At 42.7% G+C, this 18,460-nt stretch overlaps 1 protein-coding gene across 12 annotated transcripts in view; it reads right to left on the bottom strand.

Moving 5' to 3' along the window:
• The window catches only part of LOC308478657 (uncharacterized protein), a 49,597-nt gene that overhangs the window by 27,006 nt on the left and 4,131 nt on the right, over positions 1-18,460 (bottom strand). For all 12 annotated transcript variants that reach the window (XM_081008579.1, XM_081008583.1, XM_081008585.1 and 9 more), the window contains exons 6-32: positions 16,956-17,240; positions 14,955-14,987; positions 14,610-14,648; positions 14,319-14,357; positions 14,159-14,197; positions 13,984-14,022; positions 13,824-13,856; positions 12,836-12,880; positions 12,620-12,664; positions 11,776-11,835; positions 11,587-11,625; positions 11,037-11,075; positions 9,983-10,021; positions 9,838-9,876; positions 9,562-9,597; positions 8,756-8,794; positions 8,480-8,515; positions 7,671-7,706; positions 7,395-7,433; positions 5,289-5,336; positions 4,618-4,656; positions 4,089-4,133; positions 3,153-3,185; positions 2,536-2,577; positions 2,363-2,404; positions 1,101-1,169; positions 126-161 (exon numbers count right to left, since the gene is read on the bottom strand). In XM_081008579.1, the coding sequence (XP_080864705.1) occupies positions 126-161; positions 1,101-1,169; positions 2,363-2,404; positions 2,536-2,577; positions 3,153-3,185; positions 4,089-4,133; positions 4,618-4,656; positions 5,289-5,336; positions 7,395-7,433; positions 7,671-7,706; positions 8,480-8,515; positions 8,756-8,794; positions 9,562-9,597; positions 9,838-9,876; positions 9,983-10,021; positions 11,037-11,075; positions 11,587-11,625; positions 11,776-11,835; positions 12,620-12,664; positions 12,836-12,880; positions 13,824-13,856; positions 13,984-14,022; positions 14,159-14,197; positions 14,319-14,357; positions 14,610-14,648; positions 14,955-14,987; positions 16,956-17,240 (1,353 nt within the window). The remainder of the gene's footprint in view (positions 1-125; positions 162-1,100; positions 1,170-2,362; positions 2,405-2,535; positions 2,578-3,152; positions 3,186-4,088; positions 4,134-4,617; positions 4,657-5,288; positions 5,337-7,394; positions 7,434-7,670; positions 7,707-8,479; positions 8,516-8,755; positions 8,795-9,561; positions 9,598-9,837; positions 9,877-9,982; positions 10,022-11,036; positions 11,076-11,586; positions 11,626-11,775; positions 11,836-12,619; positions 12,665-12,835; positions 12,881-13,823; positions 13,857-13,983; positions 14,023-14,158; positions 14,198-14,318; positions 14,358-14,609; positions 14,649-14,954; positions 14,988-16,955; positions 17,241-18,460) is intronic.

Here is an 18,460-nt window from a genome sequence, read left to right as displayed (position 1 = left end):
GTTAAAAGCTATTTCCTGCACTTTATTTTAACACCTCTACAGTACAAACAGTTAATTTTGGCACTAGCAAATACAACAGGCGCTGAAGAGTCAAAATGAAGAAAATGGTGTCAGGCAGTTCTTACTTTTTCACTCCGAGCTGCTCTGATCAGAGCGCGAGCCTGCAGAGAGAGAGACAAGGGAAAGTTTTAAGGTCTTGCTTTTATCTGAACGAACATCAAGCAAACTATTCTGTACCATACTAAGAGTTTGGTCAGCCACTTTGCAAAATATGATGTGGGCCACCTGAAGCTCAGAAAGAACTGCAGAGATATAGGTAAAGGTAATGGGACCCCTGACCATTAGGTCCAGTCGTGACCGACTCTGGGGTTGCGGTGCTCATCTCGCTTTATTGGCCGAGGGAGCCGGTGTACAGCTTCCAGGATATTTGGCCAGCATGACTAAGTCGCTTCTGGCGAACCAGAGCAGTGCATGGAAACGCCGTTTACCTTCCCGCCGGAGTGGTACCTATTTATCTACTTGCACTTTGACGTGCTTTCAAACTGCTAGGTGGGCAGGAGCTGGGACTGAGCAACGGGAGCTCACCCCGTTGCGGGGGCAGAGATATAACAAGGGATCAAATTTTGAAAAAGCTCTTCTTGGATCTTCCCCATCTCTGAATGAGTGTTGGAGGACAAAGCCGATTAGGAGTTCTGCTCTCAACATAACATTTTATTCCAGTAATTCAGGCTGGGTGGGAGGAGCATAGAAAGAAATCGGTACTGGAGCATATCTTCCAACTATTTTAAAAAAAAATATTTGGATTGGCAGAGAAGATTGAACAGGATGGGACTTTCTAGAGCAACCTCTACAATCTCCCTGAGCTGAACGTTAAAACAACAAACAAAAAGGATTTGAAAGATAGTGCAAAGGAGAATGGGAGGAAGCCAACACACACCACTGGGTTGGAAACATGCCACAGCTTTCCCTTCCATTCTCAGGGTTGTGGGTTTGAGTCCCATGTTGGCCAAAAGATTCCTGCATTGCAGGGGGTTGGACTAGAGGATCCTTGTGATCCCTTCCAACTCTACAATTCTATGATATATACAAGTAGCGCTTACTTTTTCACTCCGAGTCTTTCTGGTGAGAGCGCTTTTCACACTCCGTGCCTTTCTGATTACAGGAAGTGCCTTGGGAAGTAAGGAAAGAAAAGATTAGTTTTAGATAACATTTATGCTTATATCTGAGAGCAGTGCTCTTCAACATTCCTATGTTCAGGGAACTTTTCCATATCACCTTGTCCACTGAGGAACACCTGCATTTTACAAAATATTGTTTTAGGTAGGCCTGCGGGGCCTCTGCATTACTCTGTATAAACCTAGCATACACCTTGAAACACACTCAACACTCTTGTCTGCAGTGCATTATAAGGGAGAATCAACAGCAGTGGGAAGGTTGACTTCCCTCCACTAGATGTGAAAGAGCTGGGTTCAAATCTCTGCAGTTAAGAAGCTCACCGCATTTCTCTTTCTCAACTTAACCTAGCTCAAAAGACTGATATATTTTGCCACACAAACTGGCCAATTCACCCATGAGTGTTCAGGCTCCATAATAAAGTTGGCGCCATCTATTAGTGAGGTCTTTCTGCTTACAGAGCACATCCTCAGGAAGAGCATATTGTACAATATGTACATTTGCATATAAAAAATGAAACATACAAACATCAAAGATGAGAGAGAGAGAGAGAGAGAGAGAGAGAGAGAGGTAATATATAATTATGGAATAACTGTTTTTTTCTTTTCTATTTGGCTGAAAGTTCTGCTTTGTTATCATTTGGTAAAACTAGCAAGGACCAGTTAAAACTGCCCTGGTCTGATGCCATTACTATATCTCTTGCAGGAAAACATGAACTTCATCCAAGAAGTTCATGTTTTCCTGCAAGAGATATAGTAATGGCATCAGACCAAGGCTTGGACTATACAGAGGTGACAAATATACAAGTCAAATAAAAATTATTATAATGTCACATTAGGAAAAGTGCCTAGGTACACAACACCACAGAGAATACCATGGGTAGCTGGAACCAGGCAGTTTACAAATACCACACTCACACCACGACCCAACACAAAGGGTCAAGAATGTATGACTAAAACTCTCTGCTAATGTACATGAACCCGTGTGCAGTTATCTACTTCCTGAAACAGTTTTTGAAAGCATTTATTCTCTTGACCTCAAAGCTGGCAAAGAATCCTGCATCCTGTTGATACAGCTACATATATTTATACAATTTTAAGAGCATATGAGCCAGTGCTGCCAATAAAATCCAATCCTGCTGACTCTTTTAAGAGTTAAAACTGAGATTATGGTAATGGGTAATGCTTACTCTTTTTTCCTGAATCTTTCTGATGAAAGCTGTGAATGCCTCCTGTAAGGGGAAAACATAAACCCAAGTTAGCAGATGCTGAACGAATCCCTCTGTGGCTTTGTTTGCACAAATATGCTCTTTAGAAGCATATTTGGAGCAAATCCAGCATGTGGAAACCAAAGAGTACTTACTTGAGCTGCTACGTCCCTTTTGCCTCTACAGTTTGCTGAGCTCTGTCGAGATAAGTGGCATGGAATGAAATGAAAACAGAAAGGTTTTTTTTTTTAAAAAAAAATATCCTAAAATAATGCCCATTCAATTTGTGACCCATGAAAGTGGAAGCTGAACTCAGCCCTCAGGTCCCTGACATTCCCTGCCCCTGAGGCAATATAAAATGTGCAATGGTCCAAATGCAATAGATCAATGGAAATCGCTAGTGCCACAACTGTGCAATAGTGAGAAATTGTGCAGCAGCCTCGTGATATAATAAGGAAAGCCAGCCAGCTTTCTCTCATACCTGGAAGGCTACAGAAAATTTCTGGTATTAGGTTCCATTTAGTAGTGCAGCCATATCAAGATTTGAATTATCACTTCCTTCACCGGCTGCAGTTTGAAACAGTCTGTAACAGTTGCCTACTCTAGAATATTTGTTAGTCAAGTCTTAGGTTCCTGAGCATGAGCGATGATTACAGGGTTCAAATCTGAGAGTCATATTCTTCCGATTCAAAGGATAATGTGTGGACCCCTAATTCAACTTAGGCAATGCCTAAACTGATATTTTAAAATATTGCAAATGAAAAATATTTACCACAGCTTTTCCTCCGTAAGTAGAGGCATCACCCTGCAGAGGGGGAAATAGTATATTGTTATATATTTTGAAAAACAGAACCAAGAGACTAATTTGTGATATCTAAATATAAGGTGTCCCTCGCCCAAAGCTAGGAATGCATCAATAGTACTAACTGAAATGGTTTAGCATCCCCTCCTCCAGGGAACTTTAAGGAACTGTAGTTCTTTAAGGGTTTAATGGGCTTTAGTGGTTAACTGTCAGTACTTTGATGAAACAGGATTCTGTGATGGAAACCACCAAGATATATAGGTATAAAAGTGAAAAATGTGTATATCATCAACAGACCTAGGAGTGTTTGTCAATCTGAAATGTGCCACTAGGGGATGCTGTTCGTTAAAATGTGAGAGAAAGCAGAAGACAGCCATTTTTATATCAGATTCCATGGGTTTTAAAAGTTGAAGTACAGATATTAGAAACATAAAGAGTTGTGAAAATGGCTTTCCCCAGCCAAATGTCTTATTTTCTCCTGCCTTTCCTTTAGCCCGGCAAATTAATCAGGAAAAAAGCACTAATTCCATCCTGTATAATCATTTTGTGCAAATGTAATGCACTGCAAGACAAATGTAATGTCCTACCAGCTTTTAAAAATTCTAGTTTCAGTTGTATCACCTTATAATATCGAAAAGACTGTTTGAAGAATGTGAAGTAGAAGATTTCAGACAAAATAATATTCATGCTTATGATTTATTTATTTTTTAAATGAGTTGAATTCAGGAAAGTAGAAAAGGTAACTGAGCAAGATGACTACGCTTAAAAAAAAACTTTGAGGGGGGAAAAACTGTGAGAGTATCCCTTTAGGATTTCATTTCAGAAACAAGTGAAATGTTATCTCCTGGGGATAATCAGCACATCACATGCCAAGTGTAAGGTGCAACACAGAAGGGCTACTCTTACCTGATCGCAAATGATATTGCCGTAACGTCCACCAGTCTGCGATCCCTGCCAAAAAGTAAAATAAGGAACCCAATTATTTACCATGAGAAAAACCGCATAAATATCATGGGTTAAGGAGCCTGGAACTGAAGGCTGCATACTAAGGAACACCAGAGGTTTGTTGCCGGCTCTGTCACTGGGGGAGATGGAGGGGGGGGGCACTGTCCCATGTCTTGCATGTTGTGTGTGTGATGTGCATCCCTCCATGTTTGGGTACATGTAGATTGTCATCACCAGCCCAGTTCCTGAACTGATGGGGCACCGGCAGTATTTACTGGAAGACTGTGGGCATCTGTTGCTTTTTTATGACTTCTTTGCATCTTCTACTTGTGTATATTTTTCCTGCCCTTCAGGGCTGAGCATGCCTTTTTCCTTGGCAAAGCAGAAGTGTATCTTTAGTTCCAACATCCAGCCTAAGTATAGGCTTGATATCCCCATCTCTCCATGGAATAATCTGCACATATGCTATAATATTAAAACAATGTTTTACCTGTCCATACTGACTGCTGCCACCACCAAATGATCCACCCTGTACAGAAAAAAATACATCTTATTGAACAAAGGATTAGCTTAACCTATCTGCACAAAGCTACTTCCTCTATTCGGGAGCAGAAATAAGCAGAGATACTTATTTGCATTTTATTTACTGGATCTCTGTGTATACTTTGCGCATTAGCAAGTATTATTGGTATTATTAATTATCCACCCTTCACCCTAAGGCCCCAGGGATGTTTACAACAATTAAAAAAACATCAGTATGAAAACACAGTATTGAAAACAGTGTGTAAAACAACTTAAATAAGGTGGGCTCTGAAAATAGACATCTCAAGTGTCAAGGGATATATATATATATATACAAAGTGTTAAAGAAAGAAAGAAATCATTTGATCTTTAGAGACCCTTTTGAGTATCTTTATTGAGGTGTTCAATAAATTTATTACCGACCGGGGGGAAATATATCTGAAGGTTGCAATATCTCTTAGACCTGTTATGTTTGTTATTTCCTAACCTGTCAGTTTTGATATTTATTAACTGGTTCTACAGAGGCTGAACTTTGTTATTATTTCATATTTTGGTCTCTCTGTAATGGATGGTTGACAAAAGATTAGATTGATTGAGTGACCAAGCCCTCTATCATGTGTCTTTTTAAAGTGTTTTTACCTTTCCATATTGGGTACTGCTGCTGCTGCTACTGCCGTATGTTCCACCCTGCAAAGGATACAGTTTATTATTGTTGTTATTTTTTAAAAAACAGATTTTTCTGCTGAGATACCAGCTTGATTTAAGACATCTGCATCAGCCCTGCAATAATATGGTCTCTGGAAGAGGCACTAGGATAGAGTGGATCTCCCTCTCTGAGGACGGAGAAAGAGATAGAGATCTACACTTGGAGAGGAAGATCTCACCCCAGGTCCCCTGCCCAGAACCATGGTTATCTTCATAGCCCTAACCTCATTGATGTTAGGTCAGAACTGCCATAATGGCAGAGGAGAAAGGGAGCATGCCAAGAACAGATCAGGAGAAAGCACCCAGTCTGCGTTTCATGTGCTCCAGTCCGGAGCAAAAAAGCTCAGGAGTTCTAGGAACTGAGCCTCAAGGCAACTGAAGAGATTGAGTATGACCATGGTTGGATACTACCCAGATTAGAACCACTGACATGAATGGATTAGGATTCATTTACTGGTAGGCCCATTGATTTCACCGGGCCTACTTTAGTTGGCTACATCCCATAGATTTCTGGTGGACTTTTCTCATGCTTAAGGTGGGTTATAGGTAAAGGTAAAGGTAAAGGGACCCCTGACCATTAGGTCCAGTCGTGACTGACTCTGGGGTTGCGGCGCTCATCTCGCTTTATTGGCCGAGGGAGCCGGCGTACAGCTTCCGGGTCATGTGGCCAGCATGACTAAACTGCTTCTGACGAAACAGAGCTGTGCACGGAAACGCCGTTTACCTTCCTGCCGGAGCGGTACCTATTTATCTACTTGCACTCTGACGTGCTTCCGAACTGCTAGGTTGGCAGGAGCAGGGACCAAGCAACGGGAGCTCACCCCGTCATGGGGATTCGAACCACCGACCTTCTGATCGGCAAGTCCTAGGCTCTGTGGTTTAACCCACAGCGCCACCTGCATCCCTGTAAATATTTCCTACTATTTCCTAAATATTTCCTACTAAATAGATTGATTTTGTCGAGGACTGATTTGTAAATCCAGGGACTGTCCCCGGGAAACCGGGACGTCTGGTAACCTTACTCTAAATAACTTGGTCTGGGTCACCATCCTTAAATGCATCTTACAGTCATGGATTCCGATAATCCTAAACCTTTGCTCGTTCCCTGACATGCCTCCCCCCCCAAACCAGGGAAGGAACGATGCCAGCCCACAACTGTATTTCTGCCCTTGCAGAGCTATGTAATCTGCTGAATTGTAACTGGAAATCAGTAAATTAAAACAGGCAAATGAGAATAGGGCAGAGGAGGAGGGCTTTCGCACAACCTGCCAGGGCACTAGATGAGCTGGTTGGTCCACCTTTGTTTCTCTGCCTACCCCACCTTTAAAACCTACAGCCTATGAGTCTGTACACACCACACATTCACCCTCACCACCACAGTCCTTGGAGATGTAGTTTGTTAAGGGAGCTGGGAATTGCAGGTCTGTGAAACTCCCAGAATTATTGAGGGGGGTGTGTGCTTTAAATGTATGGTGGGTACACAGCCTAAGAACCCCACAGTAGTGTTTGATGCGAACTATAACCCTGTGTGTGTGTAGACAGATATAAAACACAGTCACACACAATGAAAGACCACAGACAGACACAGAGTCCTGTTCTCCAACCAGCATTCAAAGTGAATGGATGTCTTCTATGGGGTGACACAGCACCCCACATTTATGCTGTGTACACAATCTAAGCTACAGTGGTACCTCGGGATGCGAACGGGATCCGTTCCGGAGCCCCGTTTGCATCCTGAATAGAACGTAAGACGCGACAGCGCGTCTTCGTAGGTCGCGTTTTGCCGCTTCCGCGCATGCGTGTGACGCCATTTTGAGCGTCTGCGCATGCGCGAGCGGCGAAACCCAGAAGTAACACGCTCCGTTACTTCCGGGTTGCCGCGGAGCGCAACCCGAAAGCATTCAACCTGAAGCACATTCAACCCGAGGTATGACTGTACTTTCTATATTCAGAAGCAGGTTAAAAAAAATAAAAATCTTATGGAGATATAGATAGATAGAAAGATAGATAGATAGATAGATAGATAGATAGATAAATTACCTGTCCAAATTGGCTGCTGCCGCCACCGTATGACCCACCCTGTACAGAAAACATTTATTGCAAGAGGGTTACTTGAATATATCTGCACAGTTACTTCCTATCTCACTCTTATTTTATTTTCTATGTTTGTGTGTGCTGGCGTGTGGCCCTCAGAAGACTGCTCAGAAGGAAATGCGGTTCTCAGGCTGAAAAAGCCCCCCCCCCCCCGGTATATACTGTTTATTACTAGCACGTATATTATATACTCTATAAACGGTATATTACAAGTGTTTTTACCTGTCCAAATTGGTTGCTGCTGCCATATGAGCCACTCTGCAGAGAAAACGTTTATTTTAGAAGGATTACTTTAATATATATGCACAAGCCTACTTTCTATATATTGTTTCTAAGGCTGGAAAAATAAAAAATAGAAGGTCCTAAAGGAGGAGATCAGGATACTATCATAAACACAACAAGAAATGGAAATACAACAGGGAGTGGAATTTGAACATATGGAAATGGGCATGAACTAAAGGATATATAATAAGAAAAAAAATAGGGAATATTAGCCCAATATGTGATCACAGTGGAGAGATTTTTAAATGGACATGGACAGAAGAATTTACTCAATATGGAGTAATGGTAGTGGGAATTAAGGGAGGTAAAGTCAAAAGAAATAATATGGTTGGCATTTATCAATAATAACAATCTCGGACTTTTCGTGGGGAAAAGAAATGAATGATTTCTGACACCTTGACTTAAAATAAATATTGTTTAACAGAAAGTGGAGAAGACGAAAGTTAGCATAGATGGAACATTTTAAATAATCCACTTTTTATGGCCTCATGATGCAAAAGGTTCCCCACACCTGGCGTATACTGTCTATTACTAGCACATATATACTCTTTAACCTGCATATTAAAGGCTCTGAGTCTTCTTCCCTTGGGGGTTCCCCGGCTAGTTCCTCCCACCATTCCTCTGTGTCCAACAAGTCCATGACATCTGGCATATGGCCCTTGGAAGGTTGCCCAGAAGGGAAGGTGGCCCTCAAGACTGAAAAAGGTTCCCCACAACTAGGGTATGCTGTTTATTAAAAGTCTTTTTACCTGTCCAAATTTGTTGCCACTGCCATATGAGCCACCCTGTAGAGAAAACATTCATTACAGAAGGATTACTTTAATATTTCTGCACAAAGATACTTTCTATATTATTTTTAGTTTTATTTCCTCTCTCTGTGTGTGTTGGCGTGTGGCCCTCAGAAGGCTTCCCAGATGAGAATGTGGACCCCGGGCTGAAAAAGTTCCCCCACATCTAGAGTAGACTGTCTATTACTAGCATATATATTATATACTCTATAAACTGTCTATTAAAAGTGTTTTTACCTGTCCGTATTGGTTGCTGCCACCACCGTATGATCCACTCTGCAGAGAAAACATTTATTACAGAAGGATTACTTTAATATATCCGCACCAAACTATTTTCTCTATTATTTTAAATTTTATTTCTTGTATCTCTGTCTGCTGGTTTCACAAGAGCCTGTCAGTCGATACCACATAGTTCAAAGATGGCGTTAACTCTTTATTAGCTAAAGCACAACCTCCACAGACTCGGTTGAGTGTCAGGCCTAATGAGCAGAGCAGCTCATTCCCAGTGGTCTGCCAAGACTGAAGGTCCCTGCCTCTCCATAGCCATCTAAGTACCATCCCCTCCAAGGCTTTCCCCAAGCAATGTGAGACTATGCCTATGTGGAGCCAACCTCTCCTCTGCCCTTTTCACGCCTCTTCTGGTTCAGGGGGACGGGAGTTTGTCACAGCAAGAGAAAGAGACAACCATGCCTCTTCACCAGCTGGACTCATCTCTGCCTCTTGGCTTCCCTCCTCTCCTGCGTCCACTCCTACTTCTGAACTTCCCTCTACCACAGCCTCTTCCTGCTCACTATAGCCTGTTACCTCCTCATCTTCTGACACCTCCTCCTCCCAGTCTTCTCCCACTGACTACTCTTCGTCATCTCACCAGCAATCCCCAGACTTGGGGGTTCCCCGGCTAGTTCCTCCCACTATTCCTCTGTGTTCATCAAATCCATGACATCTGGCATATGGCCCTTGGAAGGTTGCCCAGAAGGGAAGGCGGCCCTCAAGACTGAAAAGGATTCCCCACAACTAGGATATGCTATTAAAAGTCTTTTTACCTGTCCAAATTTGTTGCTGCTGCCGTATGAGCCACTCTGCAGAGAAAACATTCGTTACAGAAGGATTACTTTAAGATATCTGCACAAAGATACTTTCTGTATTATTTTTACTTTTATTTCCTAAATCTCTGTGTGTTGGCGTGTGGCCCTCAGAAGGCTTCCCAGATGAGAATGTGGCCCCGGGGCTGAAAACGTTTCCCCACATCTAGAGTAGACAGTCTATTACTAGCATATCTATTATATACTCTATAAACTGTCTATTAAAAGTGTTTTTACCTGTCCGTATTGGTTGCTGCCACCACCGTACGATCCACTCTGCAGAGAAAACATTTATTATAGAAGGGTTACTTTAATATATCTGCACCAAATTATTTTCTCTATTATTTTAAATTTTACCTGTCTGTATTGGTTTAAATTTTACCTGTCCGTATTGGTTGCTGCCACCACCATACGATCCACTCTGCAGAGAAAACATTTGTTACAGAAGGATTAATTTAATATATCTGCACAAAGCTACTTTCTGGGCCTGGACCTGCAACCCTGCAGTCACAAGCTCATTAGGAACACAGAAGTCCATGGAGGAAAAAGTCAATTCTGTTGCCAGGGCAGCTGTCTACCAGCTCCATCTGGTACGCTGACTGAGACCCCACTTGCCCTCAGACAGTTTGACGGGTGCATGATTTGGTAATCTCCCGCTTGGACCACTGCAATACGCTCTACGTGGGGCTACCTTTGAAGGTGACTCGGAAACTACAACTAATCCAGAATGTGGCAGCTAGACTGGTGACTGGGAGTGACCACCAGGACCATATACTGTAACACCAGTCCTAAAACATCTACATTGGCTCCCAGTACATTTCCGAGCACAATTCAAAGTGTTGGTGCTGACCTTTAAAGCCCTAAACAGCCTCAGTCCAGTATGCCCGAAGGAGCATCTCCACACACACACCCCAGCCTGGACACTGAGGTCCTCCTCCGAGGGCCTTCTGGCAGTTCCCTCACTGTGAGAAGCGAAGTTACAGTGAACCAGGCAGATGGCCTTCTCGGCAGTGGCACCGTCCCTGTGGAACACCCTCCCATCAGATGTCAAGGAGATAATGAACTACACAACTTTTAGAAGACATCTGAAGGCAACCCTGTATCAGGTAGGTTTTAATGTTGGACGCTTTATTATGTTTTTATATGTATTGGAAGCTGCCCAGTGTGGCTGGGAAAACCCGGCAGGATGGGCTGGGTATAAATACTAAAATTATTTATTAATTAAATTATTATTATTATTATTATTATTATTATTATTATTTCTATTTCATTTTTACTTTTACTTCCCATATCTCTGGGATATCATGTGGCCCTCAAAATGCTCCACAGATGAGAATGTGGCCCCGAGGCTGAAAAATGTCCCCTACACCTAGAGTATACTATTACTAGCACATATATTAGATAAACTATAAACTGTATATTAAAAGTGGTTTTACCTGTCCAAATTGGTTGCTGCCGCCACCGTATGATCCACTCTGCAGAGAAAACGTTTATTACTACCAAAGGATTACTTTAACATATCTGCACCAAACTACTTTCTATTTTATTTTTTAGATCTCTGCGTGCTGGCATGTGGCCCTCGGTTGGCTGCCCAGAAGTGACTGCGGCCCTCAGGATGAAAAAGACTCCTCGCATCTGGCATACAGTATGATTTTGTCTTACACGCATTTAACTTGTTTAAATTTAATCTTGCGCTGTTGAAGGCCAGCTGGCTGAAACCACACAGATTAAATGCATGGAAGGTGAGGAGCTTAAAAGCTCTTTTTGCACTGTGCTTTCCTGGCACAGAAATAACTTTTAATCTCTCTTCCTTACTTATCAGGCTCTGGGATGCTCTTGCGAGATCTCAGGGAAACTTGGACAGTCCCACGAGAGAATCCCAGAGCCTGGAAAGCAGGGCGGAGAGCTTAAAAGCGTTGCTTGTATACTATAACTCCCATATATTGCACATATTATATATGCTATATATGAAAAAGGTATTTTTACCTGTCCGTATTGGCTGTTGCTGCTGCCATATGAGCCAACCTATACAAATAATAATAATAATAATTGCAAAACAGATTTGGTGGCCACTTTAAAATCTCTGCACTAAGTTACTTTCTATATTTAGAAGCAGAAACGGAATAAAACTTTTTAGGAAATCCATCAGTTTTATTACACATCGAAAGCTTTTACCTGTCCATATTGGCTGCTGCTGCTGCTGCCGCCGCCGCTATATGATCCACTTTGTCCGCGCTATGGAGAAAACACGCATTACTTTGAAGTATTCAAAATATTACATTAGCAACTATTCCTGCTTAGACCCACTAAATGACACACAGGTGCTTCTGAAAGCGCACATTCCTACAATTCCTGCATGGAGCCAGATGGCAGTACAGTCGTACCTTGGAAGTCGAACGGAATCCATTCCGGAAGTCCGTTCAACTTCCAAAACATTCGGAAACCAAACCGCGGCTTCTGATTGGCTGCAGGAAGCTCCTGCAGCCAATCGGAAGCTGCGGAAGCCCCGTCAGATGTTCGGCTTCCAAAAACAGTTCACAAACCGGAACAGTCACTTCCGGGTTTGCAGCGTTCGGGAGCCAAAACGTTCAAGAACTAAGCTGTTTGAAAACCAAGGTACGACTGTACTGGATAAGCTTTCAGTGGAAGTGAATTATGTGGAGCGAGGGCAATTGTGTTTGCCTATGCATATTTTGTTTGCTTAGAAAAGTCTTCAAAAGGTGCCAGGGATTGCCTGGTGTCACATAGTTAGGAAGAGGTCCCATATTAAGGAAAAAGGGACTGAGTAACTCTTGAAATGGGGCATTCGAGAGCAGAAACTCCCTGCTTTTCTCACTGAAAATGCTTAACTGTGGACATTTGGTGTAGCTATAGCCAGGCGTGCTCTAGTCCATGGGGTCATGAAGAGTCGGACACAACTAAATGACTAAACAACAACAATAGCACACTCCCATCCACAGACACCTTGCTTGTGGTTTCACCTGTTAGTGTAAGATCATAGAAGACATAGAAATTTTACCTGTGGACAGTTGCTACTGCTGGTTATTTTACCGGTATAACCATCCTGGAAGGGAAAAAATAATACATTTTTAAGGCACTCTGGTTTATTTAAACTGTTGCTTAATGCATAATATGCTATCAGTTAAAGATCCAACTTCAAAAGCCAGCAGGGAAGTTGGCACTTTATAGCCAAATATCTTAAACTAAGTTAACAAACAACGAGAAAGGGACTTACCAGTCCACAAGGATTATAGTTGCCTCCTTGGGAATATGAACCACCCTGTGGAAAGTTGGAAGGGAGGAAAAAACAACAGTTACTTCCTTTCAAGATATATATGTATATATTCCATAAATCAAGGTACATTCAGTCTAGGAAAGAATATAATTAGGGCTGCGGAACCTCTGGACCAAGGGCCCAAAGTAGAAGAAAATGAGGGTGGGAGCAGGAAATGACATCACGTGATTGGCAGGGGGAGGAATTTTCCTTAAAAAATGGCCTCAGGCGCCATTTGAAGAGACCTGGTGGGCCAAATAAAGCCCATGGTCCAAAGGTTCTTTCCCAGTATTGCTAAAAGAGAAGCGAAATGATTTTCCAGTTGGAGATAAGTTGGTATAGTGGTACCTCGGGTTAAGTACTTAATTCGTTCCGGAGGTCCGTACTTAACCTGAAACTGTTCTTAACCTGAAGCACCACTTCAACTAATGGGGCCTCCCGCTGCCACTGTGCCGCTGGAGCACGATTTCTGTTCTCATCCTGAAGCAAAGTTCTTAACCTGAGGTACTATTTCTGGGTTAGCGGAGTATGTAACCTGAAGCGTATGTAACCCGAGGTACCACTGTACTCTCCAAATATTAATTGAAACAATCAGTCGTGATGTGCGTGAGAATGTGTACTCTCCTTCCAGGAGGTAGAGCGCTGGAAACTGTTACATGGACCCATCATGGTCTGTGCAAGCATAAACCATACAAATGTGGACTTTTGCATTGTTATCGGCTTTTGCACAGGGAGCAGCAGCTATGTAGAACTGGGTCCTAGGCTCTTGGTGTTTAGGGATGGGGAACCTGTGCCCATTGGACTCCAACTCCCATCAGCCCCAGACAGCACAGCCTATAATCAGCAATGCAGTCCAGTTTAGACTTGTAGTCCAACTTAAAGGCCCACAGGTGACCCAAATGTGTGCTGGACCATAATTCTAATGGGGGATATACAATATGCAATTTACCTGTTTGCTTCCAGTTTGCTGGGATGAGCCGCCCTACAAGGGAAAGGAGGAGGAAAAACAGTCTTTACTTGTGAAAGTGGACCTTCTCAAATACCAGATGGTGCAATATTTATTATTATTATTATTATTATTATTATTATTATGTTAAAAGCAGCTGTACCTGGCTACTCCCGTAAGTTTGTTGGGATGATGATCCCCCCTACAAGGGAAAGAAGGAACAAAACAGTATTTTCTCGCGAACTGGAAGCTTTTCAAATACCAAATGATGCAGTATTATTATTAATAATACTAATACTTAGTCCATAAAAATATAGGGAGGTTCAAAACAGTTCTACCTGGCTACTTCCGTAAGATTGTTGAGACGACGATCCACCCTACAAGGGAAACAAAACAAAAACCAGTGTTTTCTTGGGAACAGGGAAATGGCAAATCATGCAGTATTTAATTTTTTTAGCAAAATGAGTTAAAACGTAGGGAAATGAAGAGCCGCTTTACCTGGGAACTTCCATAAGTTTGCTGGGATGGTGATCCACCCTGAAAAGCAGATAATTTAAAACACTGTATATTGTCAGAATATAAAAAAAAAGATTGGCACCTTTAACACCAACAAAAATATGAAACATTTGCAAAGGAAGTAAACGAGGACTGTATCCTGTATATAGCCACATTACGCTATATCGTTACGCAACTAGGAGGCAAACAACAAAGAATAATATAGAAATTTATGATAAATTAGAACCATTAAAAATGCCACATGAGGGAATATTTTCAGTAGGAATCCTTTACCTGGATACTTCCAGAACTTTGCTGAGATGTTGATCCACCCTGTGGGAGAAATAATTAATAAAAACATTAATTTTGTTAAGTGTGGACCTGTGTCTACACTACTTTCGGTACAGTAGGGTGGGGTGCTGGCTTCCCCCACTGTGGGGGTCCCAAGTACATTAATGTGGTATTTCTCTCTGTACCACCCTTTTTAAATATGGGGACCAAATTAGCAGGTGAGAAGCAAGACCAGGAGACTAAATCCCAATACAAAATTACAGCTGCTGAGTCAGGGGAAAGATTTCACGATATTAAGATCCATGCTGGACACAAGCCTTCAAAGAATTCAGAGCAGAGGAATCTTACCGGTTTGCAAGGATTGCCGTCAGTTGTATAGCCCTAAGAGAAAATTATGAACATTAATATTAATCATCCTCCATTTATTTCGATCTTTGACTCCATTGGTCGAGAAGAGATTGTGTCAATTAATTAAACTACTAACTGGGCATTAATTATCAAGCTGACAAAGACTTAATAGACAGACAAATACGGTCTGCACAGAGTAATCAGCTATGCCTTTTACAATTGCTATGGATTCTTCAACCAGTATTTATTTGCATGCCAAGGCTCCGTTCCCTAGTGGATAAAAAACAAATGGACACGAGTATTTAGGTTTATGGGTTCAAATAGGCCACAACTTTATTGGTTACAGATGTGAGCAGTTTGGCTTATGCATTGGGAAAAGCCAGACTATATTTTGACTCCTGCCCTACAGGGAGTCCATCTAAGGGTAAACCACCAATAGGGGGAGCCCTGTGACTTACATCAAATAGGGGCACCGCAAGTGGTCCTCATTGAGGTCGTGGCATGGCCCTAGCCCACATCTGGGCATTAGACAGAATCCACACCTCCAGATCCCTTTAATAGGATACCCTTAATGAGGAGGGGCAGGTGGAGTCTACAACATCCCCTCAATCCAAACAAAGGCTTAAGTAAAGGTAAAGGGACCCCTGACCATTAGGTCCAGTCATGGCCGACTCTGGGGTTGCGGCGCTCATCTCGCTTTATTGGCTAAGGGAGCCGGCGTACAGCTTACGGGTCATGTGGCCAGCATGACTAAGCTGCTTCTGGCAAACCAGAGCAGTGCATGGAAACGCCGTTTACCTTACTGCCTATTTATCTTCCTACCTATCTTCCTACCTTCCTACCTATTTATCTACTTGCACTTTGATGTGCTTTCGAACTGCTAGGTTGGCAGGAGCAGAGACCAAGCAACAGGAGCTCACCCTGTTGCGGGGATTCGAACCGCTGACCTTCTGATTGGCAAGTCCTAGGCTCTGTGGTTTAACCCACAGCGCCACCCGCCCAATGCCTAACCTCACAAAGTTGTGACGATTGCTGCAAGGTAGGCGAAAACCAAATGGCTTGTACCAATTTGCAAAGTACCCAGCACCAACAATATGGCGGCCAACATTTGTCCATAGCAAAGTCATATCAGAGCAAAGCATGAAAAGAGGGTGGATGGGATTGGAAGATCCGGCGAAAGGGCGAGAGAGGAGGGACCCCGACCATGCTGTGGTTAAATCTCCTGTGGCCACTCCCCCTACTGGCACTGATTGGCCAGTGGGGCCACACTAGGCGTGGCCTCACCCAAGGCCGGCAACACGGCCGGGACAACATGGGCCCTCCACCCAACTCTCCGCCCTCACACCTGATCACTGCAGTGTCCCAGATCCCTGGCTGCAACACTGCCCACCGGAAAAGGTGAGCGGGCTTATTTCATAGAAGGTATATTCCACTTGATTTTGGGGTTTATTTTCAAATACAAATACCTTGCAACTTATGCACATTTAACTTGTGCACATTCAGCTTTACGTGCTTGCCAAAAGAATAAAATGGGTTTTTTTAAGGAGATGGGAATGGGATGGGTGTCCAGGAAAAAAAGACTTTGGCAATCGCACCCACCGCTGAACCCAATGTGTGTTGACTAAATATGATTTAGGCCCAATATCCAGAATGTAACCCCAGCATAAGTTTAGAGTTGCCTGTAACTGAAAGTGGTTTACAAAATGAACCAGCGGAAAGCTAAGCTGCTGGCAACTGATGATAACGTTATCAACTTACGGTGCAAAAATGATGATAGAAATCTGAATTTTTAATTTTGAAACATCACCCACAATGCAATAAATCAGAATGGATACAAAAAGGTGTTTGTCAAGGGAAAACAAAGTCAAATTAAACCAGTGCTCGTATTATTCAATTTTCTTCATCTGCTTACAGTAGGGACAATGAAACCGTTTTTTAACACTACAAGATATGACACAATTTGGGCAAGTTCCTCTGCCTCGCATTTGTGGCAATTCTTACCTGGCCGCAGATTGTACCTCCAGCTTTAGAAGAGGATCCACTGCTCACAACCGAACTTGAGGATCCGCTGCTCACGACCGAACTTGAGGATCCACTGCCAACAGAACCAGGAGATCCACTGCCTCCAAAAGTAATAGAGACCCCGCTGTTGCCAACTGCAGATGAGGATCCACTGCCGCCAGCTGAATTAGGGTATCTGCCGCCACCAACTGAGCCGGGAGATCCACTGCCGCCGAATGTCACAGAGACTCCACTGCCACCAACCGAAGTAGAGGATCCACTCAGCTAAAGCCCATACACACAAAGAACCTTGTCAACATTAAAGAACGCCATCACCTGTACTTTTCAACCTGAAATCTGTTATCTTGGGGAGGGACCCTTTCTGAGGTAAATCAATAGGAATAGCATGAAGATGGACCATTCCCAGTGTCGACACCCCACCTACGCAGCAGTCTCCCAAAGGAAATCAGGCAGGTCCCCTTTTTACCTGCATTCAATAAAACCCATGTAAAACTTCCCTTATTTATCCAGGCTCTGGCAAATTTTTATGAGTATTTTTACGCTGCTGGTTTTAAATGCTGCCTGTAGTGTGTTACAGAGCTGCATTGAATTGGTTTTTAAGTAACATTATTATTCTGAGCTGCTCTTCACACCCTTTGGGGAGGAAGGGCAAATTATAAATCTGAATGAATGAATGAATGAATGAAGATTTGCAAAAGGTATGGCCATGGAAATTATAAGGCAAGGGGGGGGGGTAATTTCCAACTGCTGAAGAGAGTATTTCCTCCATATTTTAAGGCTACAGGAATAATTAAACAAATAACATTTGCTTCATATTTTAAGACTAAAGGAAATGTTTTGGAAAACCATAGTGTGTCATGAAATTATTGCATTCAGAAAACATTATGAACATGCACTTAATGTTTGCCATTTTTGCTCTGATCCAGGCAGGGACAAGACTCAAGACAACCGATTTCTGCATTTAAAAATGTGCTGTTGTTCTAATTATTATTGATTTCTTACCCACCCTTCACCATAAGGTCCAAGGGTGGGTTAAAACTATACGAACACATAATATTAAACCATTTCTCTAGTTGGATGTGCTGCAAAAAGGGTTTCTCTCACTGATGCAACTGCAGGTGCAAATCCCTCTTTAAAAACTTAGGTAACTGAGCAATATATGACTGGCTTAAATAATCAAAATAAAATCGCACTTATGAACCGTTTGCAGGGAGCACACACAACTTGCTGTCAAGAACTCAGTTGGCGCAAAGCATGGTTCTTTTAAAAGAAAGTTCTGTGGACGTATCCCAAGAACCGTGCATGCATGCATGGGTGGAAATCTTGTGCAGAAGATTTCTGTGATGAGGGAACATGGGAGGATTGCACAAAGAGCTCCTTCCCATGCCTGCTCTGCCCCTCCCATAAACTGGGACAAAACTTGCATGGGAAGGATGAACTGCATCATTGTGGGTCCCTCCCAGGTGCGTTTGGGTTTCTGACAT

This window comes from Podarcis pityusensis, assembly GCF_964106645.2.
Source record: "Podarcis pityusensis genome assembly, chromosome: 6".
Classification (NCBI taxonomy): Eukaryota; Metazoa; Chordata; class Lepidosauria; order Squamata; family Lacertidae; genus Podarcis; species Podarcis pityusensis.
Note: the sequence above shows the minus strand (reverse complement) of the source record. Positions and strands in the feature narration are given on the sequence as shown.